Source organism: Zosterops lateralis (genome assembly GCF_965231275.1).
Source record: "Zosterops lateralis genome assembly, chromosome: 3".
Lineage (NCBI taxonomy): Eukaryota > Metazoa > Chordata > Aves > Passeriformes > Zosteropidae > Zosterops > Zosterops lateralis.
The window spans coordinates 102,886,439-102,902,633 of record NC_139764.1 but is presented as its reverse complement, the minus strand read 5'-3'; the positions used below and the strand labels follow the sequence as shown (position 1 = coordinate 102,902,633).

The following is a 16,195-nucleotide window of genomic DNA, read 5'->3' as shown; positions in this document are numbered from 1 at the left end:
TACAGAAATTAATCTACAGTTGACGGGGAAAAAAAAAAAATAAGGAAACAAAGAGTGTCTGAGAATGACTGTGTGGGTAAGTTAGCTGGGTGATGTTTTCAATAACACTGTGGGGAGGCTGGACTGTAGCAGACCTACTGAAATCCATCTTTCATTCTGCTAAATGGTTGTTAATTATTGTGATACAGTTTAAACTGCAAGGATTGAATAAGTCACCTCTAGAATGCCATGTTGCCCTATAACCTCAGCCTACATGTGAGTATTGGCTGATTGAAGAATTAAGGGAAATACGGCTGGAATGTGTTTGGGATGGAAAAACATAAGCAACCTTGACACTACCCTGAGCCAATTGCTTGTGATGTGCTTGTCAACAGTGCAGATCTTCAAATGTCCAGTGGAGTCCATGCAAATGAGGTGAAATCTCAGGCAGTTCCTTGGTGGTACATAAAATCAAGTTTGTGAAAAATTTAATAAACCCTTTTGTAATATTGTAAAAGCACACTGCACAGGGAAATAAATCCATAAGTCAGCTCTAACAATAATAAATAGGATCACAATATCCAATATTTAATCCCTGACTGCCTGATCATGGGCTTATTTATTATTAGAACCCATTTTTTATATAATATCCTTAGTGGATGGTGCTTCTCGGGAAAACTCCTTCTAAAGTTAAAAATCTATCACATAGGGAATTTCAGAAGGAAACAACTGCAACACAAACCAGTTGGGAATAACACTTTTTTCTGAAGTAAAACCTAGCATTCTGGAGCACGGCAAACTTTGGGTTCCGCATTCATTTAATTTTTTTATACTATTGATGTTGTGGGCGGGGGGAGGATGGGGAGGAGGTTCAATGAGGTTACCCGTGACAGCAGCACAAATCCACGCCGGTCTGAAACCATCCTGTGCAATCTTTGTTGGGCTCAAGAACGAAGCCTGAGCAGCCCCGGCTGCGCTCCCGGGAAGGCGCCGGGAGCGGCGGGAGCAGCTGAGCGATGCTCCGGCTCCCTCTCCAGGACATCCCCCTTAATTACAAATAAATCCTCCATCTCCGCGGCTCCTGCAGCTTTCTCATGGGCAAAGGGAGCAGCAAACCGCGAATGTCACAGGCATAAGCCTAGGACAGAAGTATCCCCGGTATAAGGTCCGTTTCGATGTGAAGAGCAGTGAGAGAGGGATGCAGGCAGGCCTGAGCACTCCTTAGGAAACGCTGCCAAGCACCAATTCACTCAGCACTTACAGACAATGTGAACAGACACCTCAATAACCCTTTTGCTCGCTGTGTGACCTGGCCATGCTCTGAGCATCAGCATCCCTGGGAACATCCTGCTCACACACACCACTCACCTGGTCACATCAGGTCAGCAGAGTGCACTCCTGCTCACACGGTGGGAAACTGTCACTGACCCAGACTCAGGGCCCAAGGTGTAACTTCTCTGCCTTCAGCACGCAGCAAAGGCAGGGTCCTTTTCTCAGATCTGTTTGTGGTCAGATTCACTTCTCCGTTGGGTTAATTTTCTCCAAATTTGAAGATAATTTCTGCTCTAGGTGTTCTACACACCCCCCAATAAGATAGTTCTTAATTTAGTTTGTGACAGCCGTCAGTCTCTAGCTATGTTCCCTTTTAATGCTGGCTTTGACCTCTTATTTTAAAGGTCAACAGTTCCTTTCTATTTTGTTAACCGAATTGCCTTAAAACTGCATTTTATACATTTGCTTCTGGCAGACTTCAGCTGTCCAGGGAAGGCTATGCAAAATCCTCCACAGAGAATGCAGGGTGAATTGGTTTTGGGTAGCAAGATTTTCATGGCAGGGGAACTACAGGGGCAGCTTCTGTGAGAAGTTCATGTCCAATATCCAATATCAGCCAGCCCCAGGACAGACACGCTGCTGGCGAAGGCTGAGCCCATCAGGGATGATGACAGCATCTTTAGGATAACAGAGTTAAGAAGGGGGGAAAAAGGCTACTGCAGCCAGGAGAGAAGAGTGAGAATATGTTGGAACAACAATCCTGCAGACCCCGTGTCCAGTGCAGAAGGAGGGGCAGGAGGTGCTCCAGGTGCCAAAGCAGAGATTCCCCTGCAGCCCCTGGTGCAGTCCACGGTGAGGAAGTTGTGCCCCCAGAGGTCCTTGGGATCACAGAGATCCACCTGGAGGAGGATTCTATGCCAGAGCTGGTGGGTGCCTGAAGGAGGCTGTGACCCTGTGGGAAGCCTCCTCTGGAACAGGCTCCTGGCAGGACCTGTGGCCTATGGAGAGAGGAGCCCATACAGGAACAGGTTTGCTGGCAGCACTTGTGACCCATGGGGGACAGTCTCTTCTGAAGGACTGCTTCCCATGGGAGGCATCACACTGGAGCTGTTTGTGAAGAACTGTGGTCTCTGGGAAGGAGTCATGTTGGAAAAGTTCACGTGGGACAGTTTTCTGTGGGAGGGACTCCACAGTGGAGCAGGGGAGGATTGTGAGGAGTCCTCCACAGAGGAGGGAGTGACCACAGCCACCATTCCCTGTTGTCCTGTGCTGCTGGTGGGAATGAGGGAGAAAAATTGTAAGGAGTGCAGGAAGAAGGAATGAATAGGGGGAAAGTACTTTTAAGACCTAGTTTTTATTTTTCTTGACCCTACATTGATTTGATTGGTAGTAAATTTCCTATTATTTAGGAAAATTAAATTAGTAGACTAATTTCCTAAAGTCAAGTTCTTTCCTGTGACAGTAACTGGTGACTGATCTCTCCCTGTCCTTATCTCAGACCTTGAGCCTTTTCTTATATTTTCTCTCCCCTGTGTAGCTGAGGAGGGCACTCGGCATCCAGCCAGGGTCAACCCACCACACAAGAGCACAGTAGCTGCAAAACCATAGATTACCTCATGCTTTATCAGAACAGCACCAATTTCACAGAATCACAGAACACTCTGAGTTGGAAGGGAACCACAAGGATCATCAAGTCCAACTCTTAGGTGAATGGCCCACAGCGGGATCAAACCCACAACTCTGGCATGATTAGCAACTTGCTCTAACCAAATGAGTCTTGAGAACGTGATAGTTAGGAGCTGACAGACATAAAAATAGAAAGACCTAGGAACCAAGAAGAAGCAGATTTAATCAGTAAAGCAAATAATCAGGTGATGTAAATTACAGGTTCATAATTAGGAGGATAAACAGCTGAAAAAGGGTGTCATCAATATAAATGTGGCAGCCTTTCTATTTAACCCAAGACTAAAAAGCTAAAGAGGCTTTGATTTCCATGCAAAATGGAGAAAGGGGATTTTTAAATTTTTTTTGTGTTGTGCTATAAAGAAAAAAGTACCACACATAGAGGCTGAGCAAATGAGCCATGGACCTGAGTCTGGTGCAGAGGTGAGAGCTCTGTAGCTACTAAATATAAATGATGTTACTTAAGGCATTAAATGTATTAACTTTTCAGATTTCCCTTCCCTCGTTTTCTAGTGGTGACTAAGGAAAATTCCTTTTTCCAGTTCCCTAGTCTAGAACTGTTGCTCTAAACTTAAGGCTAGTTTAATTTTCTGAGCAAGAAATTTGTTATCAACTTGTCACAGCTGAAACTGCTGCTAGTCTCTGTCTTCTCTTACAGGTTGCTACTAGTAGGGATATTTTTCTCTGGAGTATGGACTCAAGAGATATCAGGTAATGCTGCTGTAAACTGACTTCACATAAGTTTCCAGGCTCTTTCATAGGTGATTTCTAGGCTTATGTGTGTGTTACAGAAGAGTATGAAGCTCTTGTGGCAGCCTTATTTGCATGTTTTTCTGAGAAACTTTAAACATACAGGGATTTCCTGGAAACTACACTCTTTAGTTTTATGTGTCATTATAAGAAGCAAATGTTTCTACCTTTCCTCACTCTGGTAACAACTACTGAAGAATTAATAAGGACTTTATTCTTATTTTCTTGAGTGTAGTTGTTGTTAGTCACCATACAATATGTAAAGTCTTTTATCATCACTTAACCCAGCTTTAACCCAGGAGATGAGAAATAAGCAAACAGCTTAAGTACCAGGCAGTTGTTTCCTCATTCCTCATCTCCTCCCACCCCAGTAGAATGGGGAGGAGACTAAGGAAAAGCCTTGTAGATTGAGAACAATATTTTAATAATTGGAACCAAGTAAAATACGACAATACTAATTATAATCATAATTTTAATTTTTAAAGTTATAAAGCCTAAGAAGAATTTGTGATGTGCAATACAGTTGCTTATTACAACTGATGCCCAGTCTGCCCCTGAGCAGTGATTGATGCCTCCAGCCAATTATCCCGTTTATATATAGGTCATGGCACTCTATTGTATAGAATATACATTTGGCCAGTTCAGGTAAATTGTTCTGACAGTGCTACTTTCTTGTGCACCTCCTCCCTGACGCAGCATGAGCCACTTAAAGTCTTTGGCTTGGTGCTAAGCACTGCTCAGCAACAGCCAAAACTTCAGTGTGTTATCAGCATAATTCTTGCACTGAATCCAAAATACAGCTCTGTACCAGCTACTAGGAAGAAAATGAACTCTATTCCAGCCAAAATCAGAACAAAATATTATAAAGGTAGCAGTGATTCACCTCAGAGAATCTCAGTTTTCTTAGCCAAAAGTCTTTCCTTACAGAACAGAGCTGGTCCTGAAGCAGCAGATGCAGAGAGCTGTTTCTGGGACTGTCTTCCTACTCACTGTGGGTCCTGTATAAAATGCACAGATCCCCAAAGATCAAAGTAAATAGATACTGGAGAAGGTTCTATCCTGCCTGGAGAAATTATCTAGCTTCTGCACCGAATCCAGTTGGTAGCTTGGAGTATAGGTGGAATAGGATCATGTTCACCAGCATCTGTCTGCTGCTCCTTAGTGTGACCATCTCTGTCATGGGAATTGCCTCAGTAGTAAAGTTCATCAGTAGTAAACTACGGTACTGAATCCTCTAGGAAAAAGGATCCTCTCAGCTCTTAAAATGCACCATTATTGTAAAAGGTCTAGTTGATGTTAGCTCATGATGCCATAGAAACTCCTGTTTGAAGCACCAAATCCCCATTTATTACACATGCATGTCAGATGAGAGAAGCCTTCTCTGGTCTCTAGTCCTACACTTAGGACAGTGTGTACCTGCTTCCTGCCTGTAAGGGTTTGGGAGCCATGGCCTGGTTTATGCTGTGGTGGTAAATTGGGACTGAACCTTCTCAGGCTGTTGCCTTTGCTCCTGTGTGGTCCTTTCCCAGTATGAGCCAGCTGGCTTCTGGTACTGGTACCTGGGCAAGTGACCAGGGTAGGCTGATGGACAGCTTCTGTGGCTGCTCTCCACCAAACTGGCTTTTAGCTCTTGTAAATAGAGGGGTGAAGGTGGAGGTTTCTGGTTATTTTGTGGTTTGTTTGTAAGGTTTTTGTTGGTTGGGATTTTTTGGTTTAGAGGTTGGGGTTTTTCTCGTTTCAGGAGGGTGTAGGACTTTGACATTCTCTTTTATTTCATTTAAGGTCTTCAGATTGGGGCAGCCAATGTAGTACCTTTTTGACCCTGTTCCAAAATCCTATTTCCATGACAGGCTGTTGCAAATAGCATTGCCAAATCATCAAACACCATTACTAATAGGATACTCATTTTGGAGCATTTTCTCCTGGAATTACTGCCAATATAAACACAACCTCTGACCCCTCCTGACCAAGATGTATGACTGTCATAACATTGACTTTATAAAGTAACCTGGGAAATAGCAGATTTGTTTGTATCTTATTTTGAATCCCTATCTTACCAGCTTTTTAATACATCCAACACAGGACCCATGAGCTTAGAGTGCTTGGGGAACCTTCTGAGGATAACACTGAGTGCAGAATACTTTGGAGACAAATACTTATCTCTTTTTGTTATTGGTAAGTTGATGTGGAAGAACTTGGTGAGAGAATTACACATGGTGAAATGTTTAAAATTCTCTGAGGTGCTTCTATAATAGAATTCCCTGGACTATTCTACTATTATAGAGCTTAGTAGGTTGAATCTCATTATAAGTAAATCCAACTGCTACCTTGATTTCTGCATAACCTTTACCGTCAACTTGTTTTTTGATAACTTAGCCATGATTAGACTTGATTTTGCTATTTTTGGGTTCAAATTGAAATGCACATGGTGATTTCTAGGCATGTTAAAGCTGGTGGATTTTCTTTGTGATAAGAATGTTTTCTAGTAACAGCACATACCGTTCTGAAAACTCACTAGTTGAAGCTGGCGCATTATTTATTTTTTCACTAGTGGCTTTTCTTGGCTTCAGCTTGGTGGAGGCATATACTTAATGAAATTTAAGAAAAATTAGCTGGGCCCTCTAGCTATGGACTTAGTAGCCAGTAAATGGTACATTTCTGTGAAAAGCATCACCGAATGCCCTGGAAGGGCACAGTGATAATACTTTTGGGCTGTAAACAACTGCTGTAAGGTTATATGTGTAAAGTGTAAATTTGGCCTTGAAAAAGCTCTCCATGCCATCCATTTTTCTAGAAGGTTAAACTTGTGTCAAAACCCACTTAAAATGTGTTCTTTGTTCAGATATCTTCAGTCATACACAAACACATTCTACAGCTGGGATACATATATCTTAAATCATAACGTGATTCCTTTTGGAAGGAAAAAACCCAAAACAATGAAAGCACAAAACACTAAAAAGCTCAAAAATATAAAAATGGTTTGTATACTAAAAGCCTCCAAGCTAATCTTTAGTGTGTTCAACATCCTGGCGGATTGTCTCCTGATGAGATTCTGCTGGGCAGGCATCAGAGAAACATGAGCCTGTGCCAGCCACAGGTCAGTGTCCTGATGTTAATGTTGTCCTCTGTCACTGTGTTGGTGCTTTGGGGTTTTTTTCCCTCTTCAGTCCTTCTTGAAGTTTTTCCTGTCACAGAGTGTCTGAGATCTTGCTATTCTTTCTTTCTTTGTGCTTTGTCACAGCTCTTTCCCCACTTTGCAATTCTTTGAGCCCAGGGGATGCAGCTGGGCTGCATCAGAGCAGGTTGAGCTGAATCCTTATGCCAGAGCAGGTTTTTCGAGGAGTTGGCAGAGCCGGAGTTATGCTTGCTAATAGAGCTCTTTGCTATTTTTTTGCCTGTAGATCACTCTGGCACAGCCTGGGAACTTGATGATGCCATGGCAGCACAGTGTGGCTATGCAGTTACTTACACCACCTGGAGGAACATTGAGTTCCGTGCTTCTGCACTGAGCTGCCATTCTCACTTAGAGGTAAGTCTGTTACAGACATTTTGACTACAGTCCTCTTGTACATTAACTTTGTGAGACATTACTGAATTATTAATGGACATTAATTGAGGTGTCATAATGTTTTGCGTATCTGTTAGCAGAGAATAATTTAATTTTCTTCAAATGTGTCCAGAAGTCTGAGAATATTCCATGGTAGCGCCATTTGGAGGGCCTACAGATGAACACATGAAGTATACCACATACCCTTAAAGGGCAATTATTTTCTTGTGGATTACATTAGGAAATTGCATCTAGCAGTCATGTTGCACTCTGTCCTAACAATATTTAGTGTCTTAAGACACATCACAGTAAAAACTCAAACTTTGGTTGCTGGCTCACTGCTACTATGTCATAAAACACAAAATTAGCTACCACTTAGGTTGGTTTGTTTGTTTTCTTATTGTCCTATTCTGTGGCCGTGCAAAAGGAACAAACCTGCTGCCCAAAGTATTTATGTTGCTGTGTAGCTATACACCTATATGCATTTATCTTGTGTAGTTAATGAAGTTAAAAGTGATAATGCTTCAGTACAGAGTTGCTCTTCTGTGCAGAGGCTGGTGGGTGAATTTTGTAATTTGCTTTAGGGTCACAAGGATAGGTGGTGTTCAGCTGGAGAAAATCAGTCTAACGAGCAAACAATTCCCTTTGCCTATGCAGAAAGATGTGTTCACAATAAATATACAAATCAAAGCATCTCAAACTCCTGATATGAGCAATGCTACAGCTCATCTGAAAAGTGCAAGTTGCCATTATGGTCCATGGAGTCCCAGGGAGTTAATATGTGAAGGTAACTACATGGAGGTAAGTACTTAGGGAAAGTGCTAAAAGTAAAGAGGTGAGTACTGCAAGATGCTCTCTTAGATTGTGCTTCCAATGCATATTCCTAGAATCTAATCAGCTTCAGACTACCCCACCATGAGCAGCTTGTTAGTAAGTGCATATTATGCATCTTAAATTAAGTGATACCTTTATATTATGATTGCATAACCTATATTAGCAGTCAGAGCTAATAAAGCTATGAAATAGTATTCAAAGAGTTATGCTCATAGCTTGAACTCACTGAATGTTGCCCCAACAAATCCTAGTTGAGATAACAGAAGTTGTTTCCTGGCTGAATTTTCTGGGGAGGAGTACAGAAGGGGAAATGGACTCCTCTTGGAAGAGGACATGGGAGTCAAGAGTGAACTCTGATCTTAAGTGGAAATAGAAAGTAAAAGAGAGATGAAAAATAAACTGAAATCAAGCAGACTGTAGGTAAATCACCAGGCATGGTGGCATCTCCATCTAGGAAATGCTGGTGTCCCTTGAAAAAGGCTTGTAGGGTGTTAAAGACAAGGAAATAATCAGCAAAACCCTTACAGATGTTTTTTTCCCCCTCAGGTTTCTGTCAAGAGGGAGGTTCCAAAGACTATAAAAGAATTTATTCAAGATGAACCTGAGGACTGGACTCTTGTATTCCCAGAAGTAAGACTACAGGTTTTCTTTCTAGTAAAAGCTAGTGCTACCTCTGGCACAACCATCCTTCTTTTCTTTAACCACACAGTATTTTCAAAAAGTACTTAAGTAGCAATAACTGAGCATCTGTGTTAAGTGGTTTTAGTATATTTTTATGAATTAGAAGTACAGACAGCTGTAAGCTGTGTCTCCAAGGAAGAAATAATGTCTTCCCCAGACAAGAGATTGTGGCAAAACAAAACAAAAAACAAACAAACAAAATATGTAACACTGTGAAGAGGTTTGTTTTTGTTTTTTGTTTTTTTTCTTGGACTCTGTATGTGCAGAGTCTCCAGCAGTGCAGTTAGTGACATTAGTTATTCTCTGATGCCCTTAACATGGAAAGCTTTCTGTATGTGTGAGGTGGGGAAAGCTGGAGGGATATCCCACTAGTAAAATTTAAAGTAAGGCAACAAAACTGCTGAGCAATTCAACTCAGTAAATCATTCAATGCAGTAAGCCTTTTACTTTAAACATTGTATTTAAACTACTGATGAATTTCTCTGGGTAGGCAAAGGCAGAAGAAGCCTCAATATGGCAAATAGTATTTCATCAGCCAGAAGAAAAAAGGGCTCTGCTTGTGAGCAATGCTTGGAGTGCAGGCTATAGACTCAATGCCACAGACTCCAGGGTTCTGCTGCGAGTGCCATACGCTGCTGCCCAAGTTCAGCTGGTCGAGGTTGGTGTGCTCCTGCTGGCCCAACAAGCTGCCAGGCTGTGTGGGTCTAACCAGATGCCTTCCTTACAGGATCAGGGAATTGCCTTTTCTGTGCTGAGATCAAGTACATTTTACAAACACCAGTGGGTGATCCTGATGCTGGACACTGCTGTGGCATGTCCTGTAGGTAAGGAGGGTGGTACCATTCTCCAATGCCAAAATGTACAGGGACAGACTCACAGCTACTGACCTGACAGCTTTCATGTCTTGTTCCTAAGATGGTGTGGACTACACAAACAAAACAATCACCTGGACTGTTCCAAAGTATATTCCACCTCTCTCTGCTGGAGTCACTAGCTTTAAGGATGTGCTTGTGGAAGCTGGTGTGGATCTACGCAAACTCTCTGCCAAGGAAATGGCTTCCAGGAAATATGTGTTATTGAATGAGTTAAAAGCAATTACAATGAAGATTCCAATAGGTGCAGAAGGTGGTTATTACAAGGTAGGTGACTTATATTAGATGCTATGCAAGCAATATTCTGGGATGTTTGTTTGTTTTCTGATGCGGAATTATTCTTCATCTTGTGCTTTTCAAAGGAAAAGCGGGAGTGAGGGACAACAAAGGGTTTCTTAAAACCTCCAGAAGGCTCCAAACTTCCAAAGAGAGTATTTGTAATCACCAATTTATGAAGGATTTCTTTTCTTGCAAGTGCAGGTAGACAAAATTCTACATAGAACTATTATTCATGATTTCTTCAGCTTAACACAGAGCTTTCACCTATTAGTCCTGATGTCATACTCCTCAGAGATGGCCCTAACTGGATTGTAAAGCATGCATGGGCCCTGTTGTATTTCACACAGACCACTTAAGAGAATGGGAATTACCCATTAGTCCATCAGACCACACACTCTTGGGATGGGTTGGGACTACACATCTAAATCTAGCTGCCTGGAGTCCTGGGCAAATGTAGCAGCTGAACTTCTGGTGATGTTGCAGGAGCAGCCCTATTCACTGTCAAATAGTCCCTTGATGGTTTGAAACTTGGGGAGTGGGAAATCCTTTTCCACTCAGTCTTCTGAGTATTCTGAGGTAATCTAAACAGGGATACAAGTGTTCAGGATCCCTGAGCAAAAAGGGCAATTGGTTGGAGCTCTGGATTTAGCTGAACTTGAGATGTTCCAACATAAGTTTAAGGCAAAATCAAGCCATACTAAAGGATGCTGATTTGAAATTCTAGACTTCTGTGAGCAATGGACAGCTTGGGGTAAAATACACCATCAACCTGTTCTTGGAACACCAGTGGGAAGACAACAAATGGAGACTAACCAAACATACTATCATCAAGGAAATAGAAACACCCTTTGAACAAACAGAAGTTGCTATAAACAATAGTAAGTAGCTGAACATTGAATTTACCAAAGGTTTTGGTGTTGTTAAGAGCTTAATGCTATTTGTTCCTTTTCAGATTTAAATCTGAATGCAAGGCTAATGAATGTTACAGTGGGAGCATTCCTCCCAGATGTTGAGCTTGTGAACTTAACCATTGAAGGGGTTGCTGTGGCTGTACCTGAAGCTGTTCAGCATGGCTACATAATACACAGGACCAGATATGCTAATGGAAGCAAAGCATATGTAATAGAAGTCCCACTTGATGCACCAAGTGTTAAAAAAGAGGTGTGTGCTAAGACACTGCAGCTACCACTGCATGGTATGGAAATGATGATATCACTTGGTGATTTTTCATGTCTAAATATGATTTTCCTAGTTCATGAGAGAGGACATGAGAGCATACACCCTGAATGTCACACTCACATTCATCACCTATCCATCAAGAGAGACCTTTGTCGTCCCAGTAATTGTGCTGTCAGCTGTGAAAGATGCAGGTAAACTTCGTGGAGTTTGGGCAAAACTGCACCAACCTGGCTGTGAGCTGGGCTGATTTCAGCCAGGAATACTGCCAGTCCCAGGGAGCTGTATTAAACTGATGGCAGCTGGCTGACTCTTGGCTGTTTTGCAGTACTGCCCAGTGCAAGAGGGTTTTGTGATGGGAAGAACCTTCATCTCATTATCACTCGTGGGAATGTGGACCAAAACTGGCTGCCTTTCATCTCAGACTGGCACCTGACCCAAGAGGCTGCACAGAAGTACAGCTACATTCTGAGAGACAATGGCACTCACCTGGCAATCTCTGTCCCTTTCCTTTCTCCCCATGTGAGCTATGAGGTAAGGCTGCTAACATGTAGCAATTGAAAGGCATGTTCTAGCTGTGAGATGTCAACAAGGCATACTATATCCTTGTGAGCAAAATAAAACTTCCCTTTAAGACAGTCTTCAAAGGTATAATGAAGGGTTATTTTCTGTCCTTGTAAGAATTTTTTTCCCTTGGTCAATGTTGGCAGAAATAAGCAAGGAAAAAAAAAAAAAAAAGAAATATATTCTGCATTTACTTTATGGCTGAGTGTCTTTAAGGACAACTATACGTGCAATGGAGTTTGTATCTCATTTTTTTGCGAAACTTCTGGAAAAGCTCACTGTGTGAGATTCTGGATTAAAAACACCTTGTTTAAATACATCCTGTGGATTTGACTTTGCTCAAGCACCATTATCTTTGAGTTGTGATAACCTGCCCTCTTAGTTTTTGAATGCTTTAGTTGAACAGTGTGTCTTTATTCTCTTGCTTAACCTGTGATTTGTCATCTCCAGGGATTTCATACCTCTGCAATAAAGGCTTCATTCTACTTAACCTTGAAGGATGGCATCACCTTGGCTCAGAGGAGAGATTTCTCAGTTTCCTGCATATTTTCACCTTCAGAGCTAATACGTAATAACATGTTGGGGATTAGCTGTTAATGCCGTTTGAGTTGCAAAACTAAGCCATGCAGGCTGAAATGTTTCTAGGTTTTAGAGTTGTGTGGCACTCTGTTTGATTGTCAGATTTTCTACCAGTTAACATGCCACAAGGCAAGTCAAATTAAATATTGGAGAGACTGTCATGTCAACTACAGGAATTGGGGAAGGAAGTGGGAAAGTTTACTTCCCTGAACACCTCCAAAATCAAGAAGCTTTTTTAAAGGGTTTTTGTGGTTGTTTTGAGAGGTGGATGAGGTGGGGGTTTTAGTGTAATGTGGAGAGAATCAACATATAAATTAGTTGTTCTAAAGCTACTCGTCAATATTAAATGTATTGAATATCTTGGCTAGAAAAATCCTTTTGAAGAGAGTGAGAGCTCCTTGTGAGCTGCAAAAAGAACTTGCCAACAAATCCATTCAGAACATCTTTATTGTTATGCTACAAAATTAATTCGATTTGATTCCTGATTTGTGTGAAAATGTATATTTGTCTTTCAGAGTGCCTGCCTAATGGCACTGTGATTATTACTGCAATCAAACTGGTAGGTGGTGAATACCTGGATACTGCTCTGCTTGTCTTGAGGGACAGACAGTGCAAACCCAGTCTAGTGACAGAGAAGACTGCAACCTTCAGGTTCAATGTGAGCACTTGTGGAACAAGCAGAAAGGTAAAGTCTTAGTCACATGAAGTTTACTCTGCTTTGGGGTAGGGTTAATGCTAGACCTGGCAGAGGTTCAGAGGTGAGCAAAAGCTGCATGGAAGCCACAGCTGAAACCAGCACAGTAGTACATCTATGCTCTTTTTCTGAGCTTACTAAATTCAGTTGAGCAGAATTTCTTATTGAGTAAAAATTCTTTTTCAAGGTCAGAGGTTCTTTCAGAAACTAGCCTTCAGTTTGACACCTCTGAATTGTTTTATGGTAGGCTTGAATGTGAGTTTAGGCTGGTCAGATATACTTGTACACCTTGCAGAGGCTCTTTGGGTATTGCTAATGATTACATGGCCAAAGACTAGAGTGAGTACTGTTCCTACCACCAAACACTGTACAAATAGAAAACAGACAAAATAACAAATAATCAGAACATGCCTAAATTCAGATCATCATAAATGCAGCTTGTTTCTGCATTGCTGCATTTCGTTCTACTCACTGATTCAGTAAACAGACACAGCTGTTGTTTTTCTCAGGATGCATGCACTCCCTTTCTAGGGTGTTCTATCGTATTGAAACTAATAAACTTTCTTCTTGACTATGGCATAGCTGTCAGCTATAGTCAGCTTTAGTTCAGTGGGCATTGGGCTGTTGGCTGGTAATTCATGGCTGTTTCTAAGCATACTCTGCTCAGTGCAATCTGACAGTCAAGTGGAGGGAATGTAAATATTGTGCCAAACACAAATCAGACTCTGATGTAACTGTCCTGTTTGTAATAATGTACATCTTCCAGTTCAACAGCACAACTATGACATATGAAAATGAGGTACTCTATTTCAGACCTGGCAATGATACACCCATATACCAGTAAGTGTCATTCCCTAACAAAAGGTTGTACATGTTATTTTGGCTGGAAAAAAAATCTAATGCTAAACCTCTTCTCTCAGACTGAAATTTCTCTGCTCGTATGCAGTCAAGCAGAATGATGATGTTTTATATGAACCTAAGAAGAACCCACCACCCAGTATCAAGCCAGGGTTTGGTTGTCTTGCTCTTTCACTGAAGCTTTTCAAAGGTAACATCTATGATTAGACTCTATAAAATCACTGAATGGCTGAGGCCAGAAGGGTCCTGAGATTGATCTCATCCACTCTGCTCAAGCAGGGCAGTGTAGAAAATGCTGCCCAGCACCATGTTTAGATGACTTTTAAATATATGAGAGGATGAAGTAGAAAATTAAGGCCTCTAACCGGAATTTTCTGTTCCAAAATGCAACAAAAATGGTCAAATATCTGCAGTGGAACAGACTTAGCATCACTGACACTTGTATGGTTTTCCTGCTTCATCTGGGCATGATGTAAGTTTTGTGTAGTGAATGGAATGCCAGCTTCTCTCTCCTATCAGCTCCTGAAATGTTGCTGAGCAAATTCAGCAACTCACTGCAATAGTTGTAACCCTGTGTCAAGGATGCAATACTACTTTAAAATGGTACTGATGCCAGCAGAAAGGGCTGACTGAAGCCTGAACCAAACACTCAAAATTACTGAAATGGCCATTATGATTTTTTTTTTTTTAATTTTACCTTCTCACTCCCTTTGAGGCAATTTTAAATTAAAAAATCTGACTCTAATGGCTTTTTGTAGAAGGAATGTTTAATTTCTGGATCTGTGGAGCCAGGGAATATGGTTGAGATTCTTGCTTTCATTGCTGCTCTTGCTTTCTTGCCATTCTATCCCCACTTCTTGACACTTGTATGTTGTCCTAGGTTTAATACTTCTGTGCCAGAGTAAATGGTGGTGGAAAAAAGAGTGAAGTAGAAAATCTGTGAATAATTTCTCCATAAAAAGGGAACTCCTAATATTAATACTCTTTTGCAGAGAAATCCTATTCAGAGCCCTACCAGGAATCAGAATATCCTGTGGTAAAATACCTGAGGGAGGCTCTGTATTTTGAAGTTGAACTGCTCCAGCCTAAAGATGCAAGACTGGACCTAAACTTGGATGACTGTTGGGCTACCAACTCCCAAAGCCAGGACAGCCTCCCTCAATGGCACATTCTTATACACGGGTGAGGAGAGCTTCCCTCCTGTTTGGTAACTGCTTAGCAGTTTCACCTCTTTTCCGTGTTCAAAGATAAGGTTGAAGGATTAAAATAAATACATTTTCTCTCACTTTCCCCAAACAGGTGTGAAAACAACAAAGACTCCTACAGAACTGTCTTCCACAAAGTTAATCACAGCTTCAGAGTAAAATTTCCTCAGCACCTCAAGAGATTTGAAGTGAGGATGTTCAGTTTTGTCCAGGACACATCTCTGTTACAAGAGCAGGTGAGATGTCTCTGTTCTGTCATGAGCTGTTGGCAGTCCCAACAGGTGAGCCCGGGGTGGTTCATGCAGCCAATGCTGTGTAAGGGCTCAACTGGCCAGTGCTGCCTGAGGCTATTGGACACCTCCTCAAAGGCACAACACTAGAAAGGGTGAATAAAGACCACCCACTTGTGTTCAGTTCACAGAACAAAATTATAGACTCATTCAGGTTGGAATAGACCCCCAAGATCCTCAAGACCAACCTTTGATGACCACAAAATAATATTGTGAAGTGCCACATCTACTCATTTTTTTAACACTTCCAGGATTAGTGACTCCACCGCTTTCCTTGGGAGGCTGTTCCAATGCTTTGTCACTTTTTCAGTGAAAAACTTTTACATAATACCCAACCTAAACTGTTCCAATTGCAATTTGACGCAGTTTTCCCCTTGTCCTGTCACAAGTTGCCTGGGAGAAGAGGCCATCCACCGCCTTGACAAAAACTTCGTATCCTTTGGGACCAGTACACATTGGAGTCCATGTAAGATTTCCCTAAACATAATCTAAGTATTCTTGTCTTGTAGCTATATTTCCACTGCAGTGTGGTGATCTGCAACACTAAGCAACAGCCTTTAGATGTCTTTTGTCCATGGAGATGCAATCCTGGGAAACACAGATTTGGTAAGAAAAGAGGCATGTCTCAAGTCTCTCCTGTGTTTTTGCTCAGCAGTTTGGTATGTGGTCTCACAAGCCATACCAGGTCACAGACTTCTAGTCTTAGATTATGCTGTACAGGGAATTAAAAGCTGAAATGTCTTACAGCACATCCCCATGGGCGAGTGTCATCTGGACCAGTGCTTGTTAGGAAGAAAAACAATGAGAGGTTGGTGTCAAACTTAAATTACACTACTGGAATACCAAGTGTACTGCTGCTGTGACATAACAGACTTGTGTGTACCTCTCTTCTCCCTGCAGGTGAACAGGTGAATGCACCAACTTCTGACTAA

The 16,195-nt window shown here is 41.7% G+C and overlaps 1 protein-coding gene across 1 annotated transcript; it reads left to right on the top strand.

Annotated features, from left to right (window-relative positions):
- Positions 1-837: 837 nt before the first annotated feature.
- LOC310906701 (uncharacterized protein) lies at positions 838-16,195 on the top strand (the record flags this gene model as incomplete). The annotated part of the gene is made up of 20 exons (XM_083856152.1): positions 838-1,137; positions 3,298-3,357; positions 5,745-5,859; positions 7,086-7,213; positions 7,889-8,032; positions 8,612-8,695; positions 9,237-9,570; positions 9,662-9,885; positions 10,622-10,775; positions 10,850-11,058; positions 11,150-11,267; positions 11,402-11,607; positions 12,088-12,205; positions 12,732-12,901; positions 13,677-13,750; positions 13,831-13,958; positions 14,761-14,950; positions 15,068-15,209; positions 15,773-15,869; positions 16,164-16,195. The coding sequence occupies 20 exons, from the start codon at positions 838-840 to the stop codon at positions 16,193-16,195; spliced, it is 3,027 nt and encodes a 1,008-aa protein (XP_083712278.1).